Raw genomic sequence first — 22,538 nt, forward strand, 5'->3', positions numbered from 1 at the left:
TTTTTTTAATATTTTTTATATATTTGGGGGATATTTCCTTTGGAATGATTTTAGAAAGGATTTTTGTATAATTTAGATTTTCTTTAATTTGTTGAATTTGAAATCCATAAATAATAAGTTAAATTCGAATGAGTTTGAAGGCTTCGTGATATATGATTTTGAATATAGCCTTAATTTATTCTTTATATTATTTCTAAAATTTGTTTTATAATTTTTATTCTTTATATTATTTGAATTATAAATTAATAAGCTATATAGTTATATTAATATTTACTTGAAATTTAATAAATTTTATACTTGAATTTAATTATTTCCCCTAAAATATAGAATTTACTTTATATAAAAATAATTTAGATATTAAAAAAACTATATTAAATAATAATATTCAATATTATATTATATTAAGTATATTTATTATATAGTATATACAAGAATATAATAAATATAAATAGAATTAATATAAATCAAATTATTCTGAAGAAAATATAATTATAGACAAGAATCTCTTTTTAATATATAATTTGAAAAAATAATATAGGGAATATAGTATTCTAATTCTTCCATATAAATTATATATAAACTAAATTTAATACAATTTTATTTGTTTTCTTAAAAAGATATCTCTTTTTATTAGATTCAATCTTATTATTCTATAATTGAATCTAATTAATTACTAATTAGTATTAAATAGATTTTATAAGGTGTATACATATAATATATAGAGGATTAATTAGTATTAGTATTCTTATTTACCCTCTTCATACAAAGGGGGTAGATAGCTATATATATCTAGATACAGTTTTATCCCACTTACACTTGAAAGGTGGAGGTGGGGTAAACACGTGGTTTGTCACGTGGTTTGCTCACGTGTTCCGACAGTTACTAATATTAATTACATGTTATAATGAGGGTTTAAGATGTCTATATACATAGTAACATAGTTAATATAGAGGCCTCTTCCATTTAATCTTTTAATATAAAGATTTAATATAAAGAATAAAACTATTTATTCTATAATATAATATATTATATAGTTTAATAGATTGTCGAATATGAAGTTTTTTGTTTTTTCGAATAGCCTTAATGACTAAAAGTATTCGAGCTTTATTATTATTTGATTATATAATAATTGATTAATAAAACGCGTATTGAATTGAGATGTGAATATTTGAGGTGAAAGTAATCCACTTGGTAATATGATCTACTCGGTGATGAATCACGTTAGCTCTTATATAAACAAGAGTATTCACTTTAAAGGAATAACTTCAATACAATAACTACTATATCAAAGGGATTTTAATCAACGGACGAAGGATTTTTATGACTTTACGAATTTCTTTTTCAGCTATATGTATTGAAGATTATAAAAGAGAGTCCCGAGTATATAAACAAGAGTATTCACTTCAAAAGAATAACTTCAATACAATGACTATTATATCAAAGGGATTAAGCGAATACGAAAGAGACTAGCTCTTTTAGTAGTGCCTATATAAGGCCTACTACTTTCCTATATAGCTAGCTCTTTAGATAGAATACAATTAAATATATAGAACCTATAATATGTGGGTACTACGTCTTTCGTATCCTTCTCGAACCAACAGCTCTCCTCCGTAATAACTAATTACATTTAATTAAAAACAATAGTTTGAAAATTTTTAAATGAAAACTTTTTTATGTAATATTATAATCATTTAATTTTTCTTTTAATTCTTTTATTCAAGAAACGAAAACTTATTTTTATTTAATGTGTTTAAAAAAGTATATATTAATCAATAATTTAGGAAAATTCAATTATATAATACAGTACTTAATATTCAATTTAAAAAAGATAGGAAAAAATAATTATAATGAAGACATTTCATATGTACTTTCATACTTAATATCTATATTAAAAACCCCCCATATATATAATCCTTCGATTAATTACTAGGAAACCTTTCGAACAACATCACTCCTAAGCACAATATCCCCCAAAGTGCCACTTATCTAATACCCTGAAAAAACGAATTCAATTCTTTCGAACAGTAAATCGCACCTTTAGCGGTTGTTTGTCCCAGAGTAGGAAAGCCCTCTGGTTATCATGCCATGTCTCTTGCCCTGGGAGTAATTCGTAATCGAAACGGAAGAGGAGGCGAGATATGAGTAGGCGCATTTCATTATAGGCCAGATTCTTCCCTATACAGTCGCGAGGTCCATGACTAAAGGGCTTGACGCAGGCAAGGTTGTCCTAGAGCACAGATAATGGAGTCAGTATCTTTTCTCTGAGAAATCATGATTGCCTTGGTGTGTTGCAGACACCCAACTTCTGAGTCATTAACAGGTAGAAAGAGAGCTCCGAGAGCCTTACTTACTTTTGCATAGCGTGCGTCGTAGTGTGGGTGTGTAGGGAGAAGCCAACGTTCGGGTCGGAATGAGTCCGGGTCTGTGAAGTTGTTTGGATTACGAAATGTTGCCCAAGGGTATACGTGGATGATAGTCTTTGATAGAGGTTAACAAATGGGACAGCTAAAGACGACAGGTACAGGAAAGAATAACAACATACCCCCGATGGGATGAACTCGCCGCCAATGTTGGCGCCAGGCGACACACGCGGTGGCGTCTCAGCCGCTGGAGGAAACATTCGCAGAGTCTCTTCTATACACGCCTGTAGGTAACTGATCTGGCCACAGTTTATCATGTTGATTTCCGACTCGTCAGTGAAGGTGCTGCGGATCTCATTTTGCAAAATTTGTTTTTGAGCTGCATTCATACTGGATATGTAGAAGAAATAAGTCATGGCAGATGAAGTCGTCTCACTTCCTGCGACGATCAAAATCATTGTGTTCAGCATGATATCTTCATCCGGCATTGCTTGCTCGCCATCTCGATTTTTCTTTAGCCTGGGACAGGTGTTAACGCCATATTTGAGCAACAAAGTTAGGCTATACGTACATGTGAGTCATGAAATCGCGTTGACCTGGCTTTGGCTCTTCGCCCATTTTCATACGCTCTTTTGATAATTCTTGGGCCATTACTATATTTTCCAAGTTTCCATTCATCGCTGATGTAACTCGCTTGCGACCAAGTATCATATTGAAAGGAATGGAGAGGTAGGGATACGCCATTAGAAAGCGGTTGTAAGAGTTTCCTATGACACTATGAAAGAAATTGGTAATGAAGATATGCTCTTCACCGGTCTCAAGTGAGTTGAACGTTCTCGCGAAGGTAAGCTCGCCAATGATATCAAAGAATGTGAAGTTCATCCTATATTACGAACGAGTCAGTAAATCATTGATCAGGACTGTTTCGAGAAAATGTATGTAGAATTGCCATGGGACAATTTTGGTACGGACAATGCACAATAGGAAGTCAGGGTTTGATCGATACGTACCACTGCAAAAAATCTACAGTCTCTCCAAGCTCAGCTTTGCGTGTTAGCTGCTCTACTAGTTTGTCTACCAGCTTTGAGATAATGACTTCTTGTTCACGGATCGCCGTTTCACTAAATGCGGGAGCTAGAGTTCGCCTCAACCGGCGGCTATCAAATAGTGAGTATGGAATACAGCTCTGATACAATTTCCATCGAGGTCGAAGAACGATTACATTGCTCTTTGACTTCAAGATCACTGTCAGTTTCAGGAGGAAGCAACTTACTGCAATTCGTTAGGAGCCCCGACTATCGTCTTATGGTCACCGCTGAAAATGTAATCATGGACCTTGTCGAAAGTCCCAGACTGACCTTTAGCTTTGAGGCTATACACCTCAGGAAAGCCAATACTGCCGTCGACGGCAATGCGGTCAGGTCCGATGCGGACTAGTGGCCCAAATTGCTTATGCAGCTGAGATACCTCGTGGATAAAAGTTCCATCGACATTAGTGCGCCATCTAATACATCGATTAGCGTTCGTTCTGCTCAATATTTCTAGATATGATGGATATTACTGGTTGATTATGTCGATCATTGCCATGAGTCGCGGCCCAGGGATTTTCGAGAGAGGATGAAACCATAGACGGTAAATCGCAAGCCCAATGAAATAGAAGAAAAGCTAGATCAGGGTTAGCAGATATTTCGGAGTCTGCCAATGACTGCGGAGCACTGACAGTAGTTGGAACAAAAAAAATAATAGATTGTGCATCTAGCTTAATGAGTCGTTGTGGCAAAGTTGCCGGGAGGGTGAAGGCCATGTTTCGTAGAAAAGAACACACAAGTTCGCGGGATGAATGTAGCGTATATGATTTTGCTTTCGAAGAAACAGTAAGTTATATATAGACGAACCGGAGTTGTACATTTTTCTCCTTAGACCCCTGCATATTCGCACAAAGTAGCCCCGGCATAGCATAAAGATTGCCGGCTTTAAAAACATTCCGAGCCGGCTTCAAGCAGACGTTAAGTGGAATGCCCCCACGGTCATGCATATTTCTCTTTCGATCCTTGCATACCCGCACAGACTAGCCCCGGCATAAGATTGCCGGCTCTAAAAACGTTCCGAGCCGCCTCCAAGCAAACCTTCAGTCTAATGCTCCACTTTTTGGTAACCTCATTGATAGCTATAGCAAAACCTCTTTACAAAGATATAGATTTTTGTAGACTTTTTCTAAGGATGTAAGGAAGAAGTATCCCAATAATCTCGGCTCAGTAGTAATTCTCTTCTGATTAGTCCCGTTTGGGCTACATTTCCGTAGCATTTTCCACTTTAACGAAGGTTGACTAAACTTCAATATAATTATTATAAGATAGTTATATCTTAGCAATCTTATTGTTTAATGAGAATATATTTGATCCTGGGACCTTAAAGACCTTGGAATACAAGGTTCTCCTAATAAAGAGGTTCTATGGATATAGGTTACTTTTAGGCCTGAAAACTTTCGGTACTGAAAAACATATCTTTATAAGGAGTTTTTGCTGTACTGCCGGCATTGAAGCTTTCTATTTCAAGGCCAATAGTGTTCCTCCAATGCTTCGGTTCAGTGAAGAGCCGTGGAATTGTTCAATCTCTGCATTTGACAATTATCAAAATCGAGTCAAGAAGGGTATAATAGTTGTTGAGATAGCATACGACGTACTTTCTGTATGCCTCACTATAGTAAGGTGTGTTGTATGCTCTACTGCGTATTTCAATATATTATATCACTGAAATAATTGAGATTGTTACCTAATATTGAATACTACTAATAGAACACGGAAATACAGGAATTCGATAAATTCCAATGAGAATAGCTTCAATATTATCAATTTGGGAAGAAGTTTATTAAATATTTCTAAATTTCCATATGAATATAACTGAAAACCTTAGGAACTCATTAATTTCGGTAATTCAATATATTGCTAGTGTTGATATCACTACGGTAGTGATTATAATGTCTTTATAATAGGTATTATATATTAATTAATATTATATCTAACCTGTCACGGTCAAGTCTTAGAAGGCCAGTCGAGGCACGTGAGTAGGTCCTGTGGACCTACCTCGGGCCGATATCAGCCCGCGCACAATTATAAGTTGTAGAATTTTCATAGTTTGAAGGAATTAATGAAAAGTCTTGAGATTACATAACACCTAGTTAATTCATTACTATTATCTAGTCTAATATAATCTATTTCAGACTTAGAGCTACGTATTACGACGGCATCCAATGTACCGAGTCACATGATCAGGAAATCACAGGATTAGAGATTCCCACTGGATTCTATTACAGATCGCACTCAATCGCAATGCGATCGCTTATGTACACATACGCGCATGTGCACGATCACATGTATATAGCTAGTATATAAAAGCATTCTATAAGCGCTTTACTCTCGATTCTGTAGTTATAGATTCTAAGAATAAATTATATTTTACTCTTATAGTTTTTTTAAAACAAAGTGTTATATTATCTATAACTCATTATATAATCATATAGTCATCTAATAACTAATCAAATAATATCTTATAACTTAATACCTTCTTAAATGAATTATACAAATTCGATATCATTTATAGAAAAAAAATCTATTTCAATTAATTCTTAATAAAAATAATTTACTAATAAATATACAAATTACAAATACTATTACTATATTTATACTTACTGATTCTAGTATTAATCTATTTATATTAATATTTGATATATAATAATTCTTAGTTAATTTATTTATTTAATTCAATTAAGAATAGATTTATATAAATAATAATAATATTATCTTTAAATCTAATATTAATTTTAATAAAAAAAGAAAAATAAGGAAAAAGGAATTGTTTATTAACCTTGAAATAATACTATTCAAATCAATGTTTAAATGTAATTAATTGTAGATTAAATATAAGCACTCAAATTCTTATAAAAGCAAGTTACTAGATTACAAATACAAATTAATAATATTCAAAGTATTATTAATTCATTTTATATTATTTCTTAATAATCTTATATATTTTCTTTTAAGAAGAGCAAAATCCGGATTCCTAATGTTTTTATAAAATCTATTAAGTAGAATACTTTTATATCTAAAAAGAAGAAAAATCATTCTCGAAAATATACTTCGAAATAATTTCGCTTTTATTTAGAAAAGAATATTCACTTATTAGCAATTATATTTAATTATAACTTGCTATTTTATCAAATATTCTATTTTTGTTTTGATATTGTTTTTATAAAAAATTATATATTCTGAAATTTATTAATCTTTTATTAAAACTTAAAAATGATATAAAACCAAAAGCAGATTTATAACAACTATTAATTATAGAATAATTAAAGTTATATATAATATTATTTGTTTTGGAATTGTAATATTGATTTTATATAATAGATTAGATGGAAGAAAAAGTTCAATAATATTTATATTCTTTGTACACCAAATCCCCTTTTAATAAAATTATAATTGATTAATAAACTTACAGTAATTTATAAGAATTCTATTAAAATCGATTATATACAAATTAAATATAAATATTAGATTATACTTAATAATACTCAAAAAGATAACTTTATATTATAATATCGAAATTTCCGATTACTTACTATACAAATAGAAATTATTGATAATAAAACTCTTTTTCATAATTTGAAAAGAAAAATATCTGATTTCCTCTAATAAGCTATTAGTCTTTATATTAAAGATTATATTACTATCAAAAACCTTATTAATAAGCTTACAAAGATTAATAAACTCAAAGTTATTATTCGAAAATATAACTATTATAAATAAATTAAAAAAACTTTAAACAAAAAAGTTATTAATAATACTTTTATATAAAGCATATTTAAGAATACTTTTTATATATATAATAATTCTATTTTATTTCCTCAATTTTATTCCTAAAATCCTTTTATACTTCAAATGGCTATATAGAAACCTTTAGATCAAATACTATTTCATTTTTAGAAAACAATTTCAATTATAATATTATATTTCTTTATTAGAAATTAATTATAATTTGATTTTATATATAAACAACTTTAATGCTATAGCTAAAATCGAAGAAACTAAAGAGGATAAAGATTTCTATAAAGATTTCTATAATACTAAAAAGAATTTGAATTTAGAAATGTAAATAAAAGTTATCAAATTTATTTATAATATTAAAAATTAATATTTAAATTAATATGCTTAGGTAGAAATTCCCTTTTAAATATAATCCAAAATATAAGATTCTCAATTTAACAAAATTAATGGGAAATGATTTTATAAGTTTATTCTGTATACTTTCGAAGAATAAATATTCATTTTAAATTTAATCTTTATAGATTTTAAAGTAAATAATTTATTTTTATTAATAAAACACTTTTTATATTATTATTTTCTATATTTAAATCTCATTATTTACTATTTAATCTTTTATTGAAATCAAAAGCTATAATAATATAAAAGGTAAAGCAATTATTTATTATACATTTCTTAATTTTATTATTAATACTCAATAACAATTCTATTTATTATTTCTTATTACTGATTTAGGGTTATATAATATAATCTTAGGTTATATATGAATAATAGAGATTCAAATTAAAGTAGATTATTTCAATTAAAATCTCGATTAGCCTATAAGTGTCCTCCTATTATTTCATTATCAAAAAATATATTTTTAATTAAAAACAATCTTCAAAACTATAAAATCAATCATTTAAAACAAAAAACATAAATAATCAAAATATCTAATTGGATTAGATATATTACTAGCTGAATAACAAATAATAGAATATAATAACAATTATATTAAAGATACTTATTGTATCTCCAAAAAAGATTAATATAATAAAAATAGTATTTATCAAAATTCAGATTCTAGTTAATCTAAAAAAGAAATCTGTTTTTAATCAAATATCTATTCAATAATATATGAATCTTTTCCTTTCTATATCTCTAATATATTCAATATTTGTATATTGAAACTAATCCAATTTCAATTTATTTATAGAAAAAATAGGGATTATAAGATTTTTATAGTTATTTATATAAAATCATAATATTATCTTATTTTATAAATTTAGTTAAGAAAAAGATTACTATATTTCAAATATAATCTTTATTTTGAAAAGTTTGGAATTAAAAACTTTAGCTGTTTTCAATTATATTATTATAAATATTGAAACAAATTATTAATTTTAAAGTTTATTAATAATATTATTAAGTATTCTTTAAATACAAATTAGATATTCTATTTCTTTTAATTATATAATTATAAAATTATATTGAAAGGAGAAAATAAAAAAGCCCTCAAATACAATTTTTGTATAAAATGTTCCTTAAATAGCTTAAAGTTATTAAAGAATATATTATTGAAAACCTTATAAAAGAATTTATAGAATCTAGTTAAGCTCTATTTGTAATATTAATTCTTTTTATAAAAAAGCCAAATAAAAACTTAAGATTTTGTATAGATTTTTGACTACTCAATTTTTAATATATAAAGATAGATATCCTCTATTTCTCATTAATAAAACATTTATATAATTTATTAATATAAAGATATATATTAAACTAGATATTTAATAAGCATTCTATTATATTTATATAAATCCTATTTTCAAAAGTATATTATCTTTTATACTTAATATAGTTTTTATAGATATAAAGTTTTATTCTTTAAACTAATAAATAGATTTATAATTTATTAATAATATATAAATAATATTCTATTTGACTATTTAGATAACTTTTATACTATTTACTCAATAATATACTAATTTATTTTGAAAATAAAGATAAATATAAAGAACATATTAAATACATTCTTGAATAATTTAAATTTATTAGTTTATAAATAAATCTCAAGAAATATGAATTAATATTAAATATACTAAGTATTTAGATTTTATTATTTCTATTAAGAGAATATAAATTGATTTAGAAAAGATTAAATAATTACTACTTGGATTTATTTTATTATTATAAAAAGTGTTTAATTATTTCTAAGATTTTATAACTTTTATTATTGATTTATTAAGGATTACAATATAATAATAAAACCTTTTTATAAATTTATAAAAGCAAATATCAAATTCCATTTTAATGAAATCTATTAAATTATATTTGATATACTCAAAAATAGATTATTTCTATCTCTCTTTTATAATATTATAACTATATACTACTCTATATACTGAAAACTAATACATCCAATAATATAATCACTAGTATATTATCTCAAAAGTATAGCAATAAATAATTACTAATTATTTACTTTTCAAAAATAATAATTACTATTAAATTGAATTATAAAGTTATAATAAAGAAATACTTATAATTATTAAATCCCTAAATTACTAAAAAGTTGAATTTATTAAATCCCTATATCAAATCAAAGTATACATCAATTATAAAGTTCTTAAATACTTTATATTAATCAAACAGCTAAATACTTATCAAATATATTAAATAGAATTACTTACCAATTATAACTTTATTATTATATACCATACTAGAAAGAACAATCCCTCACAAATACATTTATACACTATACTAACAAATTGGATTAATAAATAATATTAAAAAAAAGAATTGTTTACAATAGTTTATTAAAATAATTAAATAAATATCAAGATTATACATAAATCTCTATAATAGAATCTAATATAATTACAAATATCAATATATATATAATTATTTATTTTCAATATTATAAATCGAATTATTGAAATAAATAAATTCTATTCAAATTTAGAAGTTTTGTGTATACAGATTACTAAAATATATAGATATCTTATATTTAAGAAAGAACTCTTGCTTTACAATAATCGATTTTATATACCGAATATTAATAATTACAAATCTATTTGATTTATAAAGTTTATAATTCAATTTTAACTGTATATCCTAATATAAAAAAAACATTCGTTTTTTTAATAAAACAATATTATTAGAATAAAATAATTCAAATTATAAAATAATATATATGGAATTATTATTAATACAAGTATAATTCTATTTCAAAAAATTGTATTCTAGTTTCTATATTTATTACTTATTTAATCCAAGTTTAATAATATATTACTATAAATTACTATAATTTCAATAAAGATAAATATAGTTACAATAATATATTTATTATAATTAATTAATTTACTAAATAATAATTTCTATATTATATTACAAATTGATTAATTCAAGAGATTAAGTCTGCTTATATTTATATTATATTTATAATATTATAAATCTTTAGAATCTATAATCTCTAATTATAATCCTTAATTTATATCAACTTTCTGGAAGAATTTAATAATATTTTAGAAATACAAATCAAATATTTGATTATTTATTATTTACAAACTAATAATTAAACTGAGATTTATAATTAATATTTTTAATAGTATTTATAATCTTTTATAAACTATTATCAAAATAATTAATTCGAATTCTTATTAATAATGGATTATATTTAATTTATATTTCATATAAATCTTTAAGTAGTTAATCTCTGTATAAAACTTTATATAATTATTTACCTTATAATCCCTAGGATTAGAAATCTGATTCAATTTTATTAATTAATAATCTGAATATAATTAATACTAGAGAGTATATTAAATATAATAAATTAGTTTTTAATTGAGCAAAAGAGAATATTTTATATGTGTAAGAAAAAATATCTTATTTAATTAATTTGTATTATTAACTAATAAACTTCAATATTGGAGATTAGATATAGCTTAATATAAAGAACTTTCTAATATAATAATTTTTTAAGAAACTAAATTACTTTACCCAGAGAAGATTCAAGATTATTGGATATACTAGAAATTCTTTTAAATTAGATTTATTATTAATTATAAAAATCCATCTAATATTTCTATTTAATAAACTCTATAAAGTAGTTAATAATCTATTTTCTGGACAAATCTTCGAATTATTATTTCTAATAAATATTATTAATGATATCAAATGGGAAGTAGAGCGTATTTTATTATTAAGAAAATGTGTAGATAGTTCAAGTATAGGATATTATAATTAAATATTGATAATGATTTTATCTAATATTCTATTTTAACTTAAAAACTGTTTTATACTATTTTTATGATTTTTATTTATAAAATTCTATTCTATTAGAACTCTCTATGTATTTATTGGAGTGGATTTGCTTTTATAAGAATGGAAAGGATGATTATGATTTTATAGATAATAATTAATGTATAAATGAAAAAGATTAAAAGAATTTTTTAGTTTATTATTATAATAAAGAAAATCCTAATCTAATAAAAAGCTAAAAACAATTGGATAAAGATTAAATTACTAAGCTAATATAATAAAGAAAGTCTTTTCCCTTATTCGATAAGCTTAAATCAGGCTAAAAAGAAAGCTTTATAGATATTAATAGTTATAGTTGGGTAAGGTATAATAGCAAAAACTGAATAGTTTAAATCAAAATATTAGTCGAGTTTTCAATTAATAGTAATGACAAAAATATATATAATAATCATAAGCTTAAAGATAAGATGACTTTTAATTATAGTATGTGTAGTAATAAGATTGAGTTTATATTCAATTTTATTTAATTGTTTATGAGCTGTTAAAAGCTTTATTTTATTTAATTATAGTGAATTAGTATTATTGCTTTAATTCATTTCTTATTCCATAATCTCAATTATACAATGTTTTATATCTTTTAAGTAAAGATAAAAAAAGCATTTTTTTCGAAATACGATTTTTCAGTTCCTTTTATAAATCGAGTTAGATAAAAGTTAGTATTACTATTAATCTTAAGATAGTTAATATTTATCTTTGTTATATTACTATATAAGATTATAATTAATTGGTATTAGAGAAATATTTTATAAGTATTCTTTTTAGGTAAGTATTTATATTTATACTTATTGGTTAAGTAAACAAGTAATAAAATTAATTAAATAATTAATTAGAAAGTTGATAATAGATACTATTTCTTTTATTAGAAATATAGTTATGAATATAGTTAATACAAATCTAGTTATCCTTCCAAATATATTATTCTTATTATAATATTATTTTCTTTAGTAATCTTTTATTTGAAAATCTTAATTCATTAATATCAATAAAACTAATGCTTTTATAATGAACTATATCAAATTTACAATTAGATTAATTTTAGTACAAAGTCTTTAAAATCTTTTTTTTGTTATAATATCTTTATTAACTTTGAGTTTACAAAAATAATGTATTATTATAATCAATTTATTAGTGAACTTTGTTTTATAATCTTTAACACAATCAATAAATAGATTATATTCCTTTTTTAAGTTTTGTTTTAATAAATAATAAAATGAATATATCTATTAAGTATATCAAAAATTAATTCTATCTTTAAATATATTATTCTTAATATTTATAATTGTATTTATTAAATAAACTAATTATATATCAAGAATAAATAAAAAAAACTTTATTTATATATATTCTTGTAATTTAGTTTATTATTATTATCTTATTCTTATTAGAATTCCTCCTATTTTTATTGTTATCCAACTTTTTTATAGAAGTATGTTTGCCTTATGTAATAGAAAGAACAAACCCTTTTTTATTATAATTATTAGGAAAATATATTAATATATTAAATACAAAAGATAAAGTAAACAATTTATTATTGTATATATTATTTCTAGCTATTTTAATTATATTAGTAATAATTTATTCTTACTATTATATTTTATTAATATATTAAAGATATAATAATAATAAAGGATAAAAGAGAGTAAATAATTGAAAAGTATTTCAAAAGAAGAATAGATTTGAAAACTTTATATTCCTTAAAAGATTTGAGTTATTACTAGATTATAAAACAATTTCCTTTGTTTTCTATACACCTTCCTATTACAAAAAAGAAAAACTTGTATATACACCTATTTATTATATTATTCGATTAGATAATAATTAATACTATATTATAATTATCAATTTGAATACTAAATAGGTAATTGTAAAGCTTAAGAGCAAACTTTTCTGAAGGGGGGGTAATATTATGGATTATACTCAATTGCAATATAATTGTTTATATATATATATATATATGTATATGATTATATGTATATAACTAGTATATAGGAGTGCTCTATAAGTGCTTTACTTTCGATTTTGTAGTTGTAGATTTTAAGGATAAATTGTACCTTGCTCTCGCAGTTCTTCTAAGGCAAAGTGTTACAGATTTTATTGCTTCTATCTGATGGAATATAATGGGCTTAATAGGATAATAGAGAATGAAGGTCTATATAAGGGAATAGGTTTTATTATAATATAAAGCTTTATACTTGAGAATAATTATTAGTTCTATTATTATAGTTATAAAAATTGTAATCAATTATAACCTTATTGAATTCCTATTTAAAATCTAGTCTAAACCACCTCAAAAGATCTCTAGTCACTTCTATGTGACCCTAGAGGCAGCTCCCGTAACACTACGAGAGCTATATATAATACGTTCGTATACTAGTGTATATATTCACTCTTATTACTAGAGCTAGTATTCTCTAATATATCCTATATATATTCCAGTGAATAATTCAGCTATTTATATATACTAGCGTAATATATAAGGCTTTAATATCAGTTACTATAATACTAACTTATACTACTTCAATTACTAGGGTATAAGTATTACGATTATATACTAGAGTATATTATAGAGGTCAAATAACTAGAATTAAAAAAGCTAAAAGGGAAAGAGATCCTTAAGGGATCTCTTTATCTCTTATATAATAATCATTGCCTTAGTTCAAGCTAGCCTTGAACTAGGGTTGTGATGAGTCATTACTATGTCACGTGATATTCGTCACAATAAGCAGCTAGCATCATTTTCAGTATATCATGGAGCTTCTGTATGACGAACATTGATCCGCATTAGAACTCGTAATCTGGCAATTGGAACATCGCTTAATTTTCAGAGAGGAGAACGTTACTTGCAGCCCACAACGCACCAATAATATATCTTTTGGACCCTTCGTTCTAATACCGGATGCTACCATCATCTGTTTTTGTTAACGATAATGCCATCTTCTGGGGTAACAAACTTGTTTGCAATTCACAAAGATGCATCTTTTTTTTATTGGTGCTTCGTTCAGATAACAAATGTTGCCACCATGCGGAATCTATCTCCCAAATAGGTCCTGTGAACGTTGATCTTCAGGTTTATGTGTGTCGCACTCAGTTTCGCACACAGGAAGCTTTTGAAGCTCTTTATTTCTTGCACTTCGCGATACAAGAAACGGAAGGTTTTCATGCAACGACCTTATATAACAGATGTAGTCCATTTGTGTATACATGATCTCTTGCCTCTTGCTGTGGAGAGTAAGCCGCCCCAATAGGAATTCAATGGCGTTCTTCGGAAAGATACTTAGATCCCCAGTATGATTCAATAAACAGTTTCAAGTCTCTTATGTGGAAGCTGTAAGTAATTGAATACTATGTCACTTTTCATTGTTCAGCTTAGCTGAATTCTGAATATCTTCCCCCCCCCCCAACATTGCAATTTTCCCAGCCTAGTCCAAGAAGATTGTGTAAAAAATCATAATTGATATCCCTTGACACTATCTCCAATCCAGTAAGAAGCTTGTTGTCGGACCGAGAAAATCACGGGGATGGAAGGTCCCTGTGGTGGTAGAATCCGTGGTTGACAAAGTGATCCTTTCGTAATTGCTATAAGTTCTATAATATCTTTATTATATATTGAATAAATCGTTTTTAAAATATTAATATTATTAATCTAAGTTTCTATATTTTATAAAGTTTATTCTAATTAATAAACTCTTAATGAATTTTTTGAATTCTAAAAGATTAATTAAAAGTTTTAGTTCAAAACAATAATTATCTATTGAATAAAAAACTTTTAAATTTTATTTATTTTTTATTTTTATTTTTTTTCTTTCTTTTCTTTTCCTTTTAAATTGATTTTTTATTAGATTTCAATAAAATAATAGAAAAGTTCTTTTAAATGTTTCGATTTAAATTTATTAAGAATTACTAATCTTTTTATTATATTTTTATTTTAAATCTTTTATTAAATTTAAATTTATTCATATAGAAATTGAAAATAAATCAAATTCTTGCTTATTTAATATATTATATATTTATAATATAATAATAAAACTTGTAATTAAAAAATAAATTGAAAATAATATACTTCCAAAAAAGTTTACTCCCTTTTAAACTTTCGACTAATACTTTCTATCTACTTTTTAGTTTCTATACTTACTTCCTTTTTCTTTTTAGTTCTTACACTTATATCTTTTTATTCACTTTATTTTTAATCCTAATATTCAAAAGTAATAAGATTATATAAAGCCCTTATTTTCTTTTTTCCTGTTGAAATTCAATAATAAATAAATTATAAAAAGAATTGATTTGATTTATTAATAACAAAAAGTTTTATTCATTATTAATAAATATATATATTAATATTATAATATACGAAATAGAAATTTGTATAAGGGTTTATATTGAATTTCTCTTTGTCCGGAATATTAACTTTGTTATCATAGGGGGTGAATTGTATATATATAATCGTGCTTATGATTTATAAGGAGGACGAGAAGATATGGATTATTATGGATATTATATAGTGTTCTTACTAGTATTGCTCATATTTCATATATTAGTTCATATAGTAGTGTGTATCAATTGTTTTGAAGATATTTATATAAATAATATCGATTTATATATCACTAAAGATATTCAATATTGCTTCAACATCAAATACAACTAGAAAAATATAGAAACATAGAAATTCAATTTGGAATATTTATTCTTTTTCTAAAATAGACTAGAAATTATAAATATTTCTTGGAATCCCTATTTCTAATCTTTTTTAGAATAAAAATAGATATTCTAGATCGAATTCCTATATTTCCATATCTTTTTAATAATATTCAATATATTGAATATTTACATAAGTGATATAGCTACCTTTTATATATACAAGCTCTCATATCGAAAGCTTAATATACATCACCATTATACTACCGTATACTAGTACAGACACTAATATTGTATATCATCAATATCAAGACATCCAAGGAAGATTTGATTCTTGAAACTGAATTGTAAGATTTCAAAGAAAACACACTTGTGTACTCGGATGTCCTATTACCGGTAAATGTTCTTCAAGGACTACCAATTTCATGATAATTGTTAATATTACGTATGAAAATACAATTTCAGAAGAAACGAAGCTTTGTATGAACAAAGCTGACTGTGCGCCATGAGTCTTTCATTCGAATTGAAACATTACTTTAGACTGCTCTGGTCGCTAACTAAAAAATTGTATATAATAATCAGCCCGAACTTTCCAAATAATACAACCATTTGACCTCTTTTGGTATCTTGATTCTCATAGAATCAATGATTCGCTACTCCATTCTTATTCGCAAGCTCAATATCTTCATTAGGATCTTCTTCAAGTATAGTTGCATTGAAATTCGTAACGTCGAGATTAGGATAAAGTTTAGGTTGCTTCTTACATCGTTCTGTGTTGAATAATTCCACGTTTGTTTCGGAACCCTCACTGCCTCTACCGGATTTCTCGCATTCTTTCCTATCCTTAGACCTTCTCACACATCTGAAGCATAAAAGATATGCAATTTTCGAGCCCAATTTTTCGGACTGCCGGTCGTATGTACGGAAGAATTTCGACATGTGCCAAGTACAAGCAATAATCATACCAATGAATAATTCCGCGAGACTGTAAAATGAAGTTAGCATATATGATATTCAGCTTCTGTGATTCTTACGTCAAGATGAATACGGGCACTAAAGCCCACGTGTTGTCCAATATCTGATTGAGTCTAACACGATAAATGATACTCAGAATTGAAGCAACAATGGCTCTGTTTTCTCATATTAGTATCTGCATCCATGGATTTTTCTTCCTCGTGTGGAAACGAAACTTACAATGCTCCAGTAGCAAATATCAATCCTACTCCTAACTTCTTTTTTGTTGCCATATGTAATTTACTTACTGCGAGTAATGGTATAACAAACAGGAAAACGTCAATTGCTAAGCCAAAAGCTGCTATAGGAATAGTCAATTTCTGAGTGGTAAATATTCCATCCGAAATTAAACTGTATACGAAATTCTTGCCACGCGGTGGGGTTGTCCAGACAAGTGTAGCAATGACCACTGGGAAATACCAAAGAGAGGTTATGGCGGCACCAATATAACAAGAAATTCTAACCCAACGCATAGAAGTGAATATTTCAATGTAAGTGAGCCAAATCGTAAGTTTTACGAGCCCAAAAGCCAAAGGGGTGTTCCAAGTAGGTACAATGAATCCCTGTTTTATGTTAGGAATGAACCAAAATCTCTCCAAGAAGACGTACAACTCCGTTGTAATTGGTAAACAACCTAGCAAGTGAATAATCCCATGTATGTAATCCTACAGTTCCCAGACCAGTGACAGCTATGCCTATCGTTAGTTGAGTATACATTAAGTAGAGATGAAACAGCCTACATATCATGGTAATTACATAACAGGTTATGGAGGTGAGCTACAGATGAGTAAGAAACTTGGCTTTTATGACAAGCTCAGTACATACCAAGGCAAGAAGCCAAGTTACTAAAAAGTTTGATCAGCATTCCAGCTTCTCTCTAAAGAGTCAAGGTCACAACGATTTGGCTGGTGGTAAAAGATGGAATATATTACTTACAATCGTTCCAGCGCAGTTTCACAGGTCGCATAATCATAAACTTTGTCCATGTACGAATCGCACAACACAGAAGCATAAGAGCAAAGAAGAGACTACAAACTGCTATGATGACCGGTTGTAGGGTATCTGGGTTTTCAGAAAGGGATTGAACCCCTGGAGGTGGCGTTCCAGCGGGAATGGTAATAAGGACTGAGTGTGGTAATTTCACTATTTCTGCAAGCTTCTCTTGAAGAGGAGATTTGCGTCTAAATAATTGGATCGTTGGAGCCATGATTCCTTTCTGCTTGGGATAGATCCAAGAATAAAAACAATACGATGGATGAAGATAATTCCAAGTAAGTAAACAGTGATGGAACGTATTTGGATAAGCATGAATTAAGGAATAACTCAACATTACACAGTCTAGATTAGTTAAAGAAGAACATTCATCACCAGCATGCATCTAGCATGAGAACAAAGGATAATAGATTCTCATGATTGACTAGTTCGAGACCAAATTCGAACCTCAACAGATGAACAGAATTGTTGAAAGAGGCGCCTTCAATGACTATGTGATCTGCGGGAAGTCCCTACGATCTAACGAGGAGGTTTCAGATCATGAATACTGCAGATCACACGAGCAAAAATTGCATCCTTTATTCTAGTTCGCCTCGAGAACAGTCGAAGGGCCTGGACACTCAATGATACATGGTGAAATTTTGAGAAAATAAATTAGTTTCATTAGTAATGTTGCGAAGAACAATGAAACTATTACAATAGAAAACAAGAAGCTGGTAGTGATCTGGGACATTTTACCAGATACTTGGTTGGGATTGGATAGAAATAAACAAAGAATTACGGCAATTAAAAACTCAGACAGTGCGGTCTCGAATTTCAATCCTATCGTGCATCGTTGAATTGATATTTATGGCGGAAATCTCGTGGTGGTAAAAATTGATCTCAAAATAAGGTTTCGAAAGTAAAATGGATTCAATGCATTCTGCAACATGAACACGTCGACGACATGTGTTTCTCTGAGCTGAGAGCCTTTGAAGGTAAAAAGGTTGTAATCAATATCGCGTGGGAATAACTAGCAAAAATAGCATAATCCTGTATGGATTGAGTATCTGAGGCGTGGGCTCGGGAGAAGGGAGAAGGGGCAACACACGTGCGGTAGTATTACTCATGTCAAATCAAAAAGAAACCCGACGCCAATACTACACAAGATTATTAGGGAATGAACATCCAACTTTGGTAAACTTTTCGTGGTGAGATGTCGCAAGAAAAGTGCGGCAATGGAAGGAATTGTGCGGCAAGACTTTTTGTCCGCCGCCAAATTGACCTGAGGATGATAAGTTCACCCCGAAATACGAAAGTTCCATCATGATTGATCCATACATCTGTGCGTCACTCAAAAATCCATTCATCGAATCTATCATCTCCAGCAGATATTTCTTGGAAGACAACTCAATAATAACCACTGATGGTATTGGCGTTCCTGCGTCCCACTTGAGCATTTTGAGATCTAACTTGACGTTAATTGTCGAGCACGAAAAGGCTTAGGCGGCTACCAGTTCGACTGGCAGAATAATGCCATCAATGCTCGCCTGATATTGTTCCAAGAGCGACAATGCATATGAGCGCAAAACTACTCTGGAAAACGATTAATGCTTTGAGACATCCACCTTCCGGGGTGTTACAAGCAGAAACCCCCCTTGCCTTGGTATTATCTTCCAATCACCATCACCATCATCCTACCCTCCCCAGCCTCCTGAAACCAGATATTCAACGTATTACCGCCAAGGCCTTCGATACAGTACCCCGCCGTTGCGTGCCCAATCATCGTCATCGCGTATGTTCTTGTTTGTTCATGCTCGAAGATTCGTCGTCAAAATCTTAGTTTCATCTCGCACACTCATCATTTCCCCAAAGTATCTTGACATTGCGGCACAAGTACATTGACCTTTACCAATCAATGATTCCACGAATTGTTGGCAGAGAGTAACGTCGAGGACGGCAAAAATGGTTGGAGGCTTAATAATTATGGTTGACGCTCGCCACTACGCGTTCAGGCTAGAGTCCCCGGAACGGAAAATCCAGCGCCCCGCACAAACATTTTGTCTCAACCACAGGTGGTCCGAAACTTCATAAATTGGTTACACCGATTTAATCTTTGGCCATGGCCTGAGAAGCGAATCGATGTCGCAAAATGTAATTATCACAATTAAACTCGACCGAGGCCTTATTGGCCATTATGGACTCTTTGCCCTCCCATTTGACCTGGCACTAACTAAAGATTTTGTCCACATAAGCATGCCATCTTGTCTTCGGAGGTCTTTCAACGTAATTCCTCGTATATTCTTCAATTTCTTCAACCTCCTGAGTTCTCAATATCACCTCATGTGGTTTTAACCATTTTGTTTTCTTTACAATTTTCCATCCGACAAAAATAATAGGAAAGACGCCGACCATCGCATAGGAGAAGAGGAAAGTTGGAACATCCCACGCACCTGTCACAAAATTAGTTTTTTCAATCCAGAGGCCAAAAGGATTCGTGACATGTTGGAAGAGATGGTGTCAGAGAGTGGGGAAATGTTCGACATACCAGGCAGAAAAACTGTATATCCACCGACAAAAGTCATGATAAAACATCCTGTCAATGCATAATATGCACTGAATGGCTGCCAAAAGCTTGTATGTGGTAAAGTATTTCTATCAAGTCCTTGCACATCACATGCTTTCTTCCACTACATCAAGTCAGTATTGCCCGCATAGCCACTCTGAGAATCCAAGAGGATCACTTACACATATAAAAGTATAAGCCATAACGCTGAAATTTATCAATTGACTTGCAGTAACCAAATTAACAAACCATTGAAGTACTACCGCTGCATTGTTCGATACTTGCAAAAAGCTCAATAATGCAACGGCCAATGTAGCACAAACACAATAAATTGGAACGCCTTCCTTTGTGCACTTGGTGAGGAATTTGGGAGCTTTTCCTTCAAGCGCAAGACCGAAAAGCGATCTTGATGCACAATAAACATAAGAGTTGCCCGCCGAGAAAGCAGCTCCAAGAACCATGGCGTTAACGATATCCGGGAGGATTCTAATTTGAAGTCGATTCATGGCGACTACGTAAGGACTAGCTGCTGCTCCGGGTAGACCATTTGTAAATGCATCTTTGAGTTCTTGGTCATTGTATGGAACTAGGATTCCCACAGCCAAACTCCCCAGAACGAAAAATGCGGTAAGCCGATAGAAGACCCCATTAAATGCTCTAGGCATAACAACTCTAGGATTTTGGGCTTCACCGGCTGCCATTGAGACATAATCTGGACCGGCTATGGTGAATGAGGCTTGAATGAGGCATTGCAAGAATCCCAGGAAGCGACCAAGAGAACCTGTTCTATAAAGTTCGGTGAAAGCTCCTGGATTGGACCAAAATCGGAACCCGAATCGATCATGAAGTGGATTTCCACCCAGCATCGTGATGAAAGTGAATATTATCAGGCCAACAATCAAAAGAACTTTCCCCATGGCTAGGTAAAATTCTGATTCTCCATACCATCTAACAGCAAAAAGATTGATAAAACTATGATAGTGGCGGTTAATGGCTTGAGCAGAAGAAGAAAATTCAAAGTAGCATACCCATATAGAACTATAACAATAGCAATGATTCCACCAGCAGGAACTGCATCGCTCCAATAATGAATGATGATATTACAGGCTACAATTTCGAATGGAACAAGAGCGGCTTCAAAGATAAAGAAGTTGTATCCTGCAGCAACTCCGAATGCTTCGTCGACATACCGGCCAGCGAATCGTATAAATGGAGATGAAATTGGTAGGTAAGTTACCATTTCTGCCATACACTGAAGTTTTCACAATTAGAAGGGTGAATAATGACCGAGAGGAAATACTTACATTTGTGACCGCCAATATGAAGGTGCACCTATCATTTCAATATATCAGATGATAATTCCGTTTTTTCAAATTCGACAATGGTCTAGAAAGAGTATACAAACCAGATAGTGAAGGCCAAGAATAAACTGCCCGGTCCTCCATTTATTAACCCATGGCCAATTTGAACATAAAGAGCAGTTCCAATTGTCCCTCCAATACCGATTAATTGAATATGTCTTGGTCTTAATTGTCGATGGGTGGAATCGTGTGTCTGGTTAATGGATATGGTTTCGTCATGATATGGTGGAGAGAAGGTATCAAGTACTTCTTCTTCGTGCTTCTCTTTCAGGTACCCATCATTTGTAGGTTGTCTATATGAAGCAATATTTTCATGATTAAACGGATGGGGTGCTTCAATACCAGAAGAAGACATGATAGCAACGATGATAATTAGGGAAGAAAATCGAAGAAAATATTTTATCTCTCAATCAAATGTATTGTCAGCGGGCAAGAAGATCCCCAGCCAACTAACGGTTAGTTACACCAATACAGTTTGTCCGTGCCCCTACTAAGACATCGACATCGACAT

At 29.0% G+C, this 22,538-nt stretch overlaps 4 protein-coding genes across 4 annotated transcripts; all 4 read right to left on the reverse strand.

Moving 5' to 3' along the window:
- Positions 1 to 2,008: 2,008 nt before the first annotated feature.
- On the reverse strand, positions 2,009 to 4,164 carry Bfra_010719 (putative benzoate 4-monooxygenase cytochrome p450 protein; the record flags this gene model as incomplete). The annotated part of the gene is made up of 8 exons (XM_037341055.1): positions 2,009 to 2,227; positions 2,352 to 2,477; positions 2,543 to 2,879; positions 2,932 to 3,243; positions 3,371 to 3,517; positions 3,634 to 3,864; positions 3,922 to 4,025; positions 4,081 to 4,164. The coding sequence occupies 8 exons, from the start codon at positions 4,162 to 4,164 to the stop codon at positions 2,009 to 2,011; spliced, it is 1,560 nt and encodes a 519-aa protein (XP_037186698.1).
- Positions 4,165 to 16,756: 12,592 nt separating this feature from the next.
- Positions 16,757 to 18,335, reverse strand: Bfra_010720 (putative integral membrane protein; the record flags this gene model as incomplete). Its single annotated transcript, XM_037341056.1, has 7 exons — positions 16,757 to 17,099; positions 17,149 to 17,244; positions 17,309 to 17,691; positions 17,738 to 17,817; positions 17,869 to 17,905; positions 17,954 to 17,973; positions 18,065 to 18,335. 7 exons carry the CDS (start codon positions 18,333 to 18,335, stop codon positions 16,757 to 16,759), a joined length of 1,230 nt encoding a protein of 409 aa, XP_037186699.1.
- A 1,576-nt stretch (positions 18,336 to 19,911) lies between these two features.
- Positions 19,912 to 20,159, reverse strand: Bfra_010721 (uncharacterized protein; the record flags this gene model as incomplete). The annotated part of the gene is made up of 2 exons (XM_037341057.1): positions 19,912 to 20,103; positions 20,154 to 20,159. 2 exons carry the CDS (start codon positions 20,157 to 20,159, stop codon positions 19,912 to 19,914), a joined length of 198 nt encoding a protein of 65 aa, XP_037186700.1.
- A 170-nt stretch (positions 20,160 to 20,329) lies between these two features.
- Positions 20,330 to 22,382, reverse strand: Bfra_010722 (putative general amino acid permease protein; the record flags this gene model as incomplete). Its single annotated transcript, XM_037341058.1, has 6 exons — positions 20,330 to 20,553; positions 20,649 to 20,790; positions 20,849 to 21,638; positions 21,695 to 21,918; positions 21,971 to 21,998; positions 22,072 to 22,382. The coding sequence occupies 6 exons, from the start codon at positions 22,380 to 22,382 to the stop codon at positions 20,330 to 20,332; spliced, it is 1,719 nt and encodes a 572-aa protein (XP_037186701.1).
- Between the last annotated feature and the right edge of the window lie 156 nt (positions 22,383 to 22,538).

The sequence above is a fragment of the Botrytis fragariae genome, assembly GCF_013461495.1.
Source record: "Botrytis fragariae strain BVB16 chromosome Unknown tig00000797, whole genome shotgun sequence".
In the NCBI taxonomy this organism is placed as follows: Eukaryota; Fungi; Ascomycota; class Leotiomycetes; order Helotiales; family Sclerotiniaceae; genus Botrytis; species Botrytis fragariae.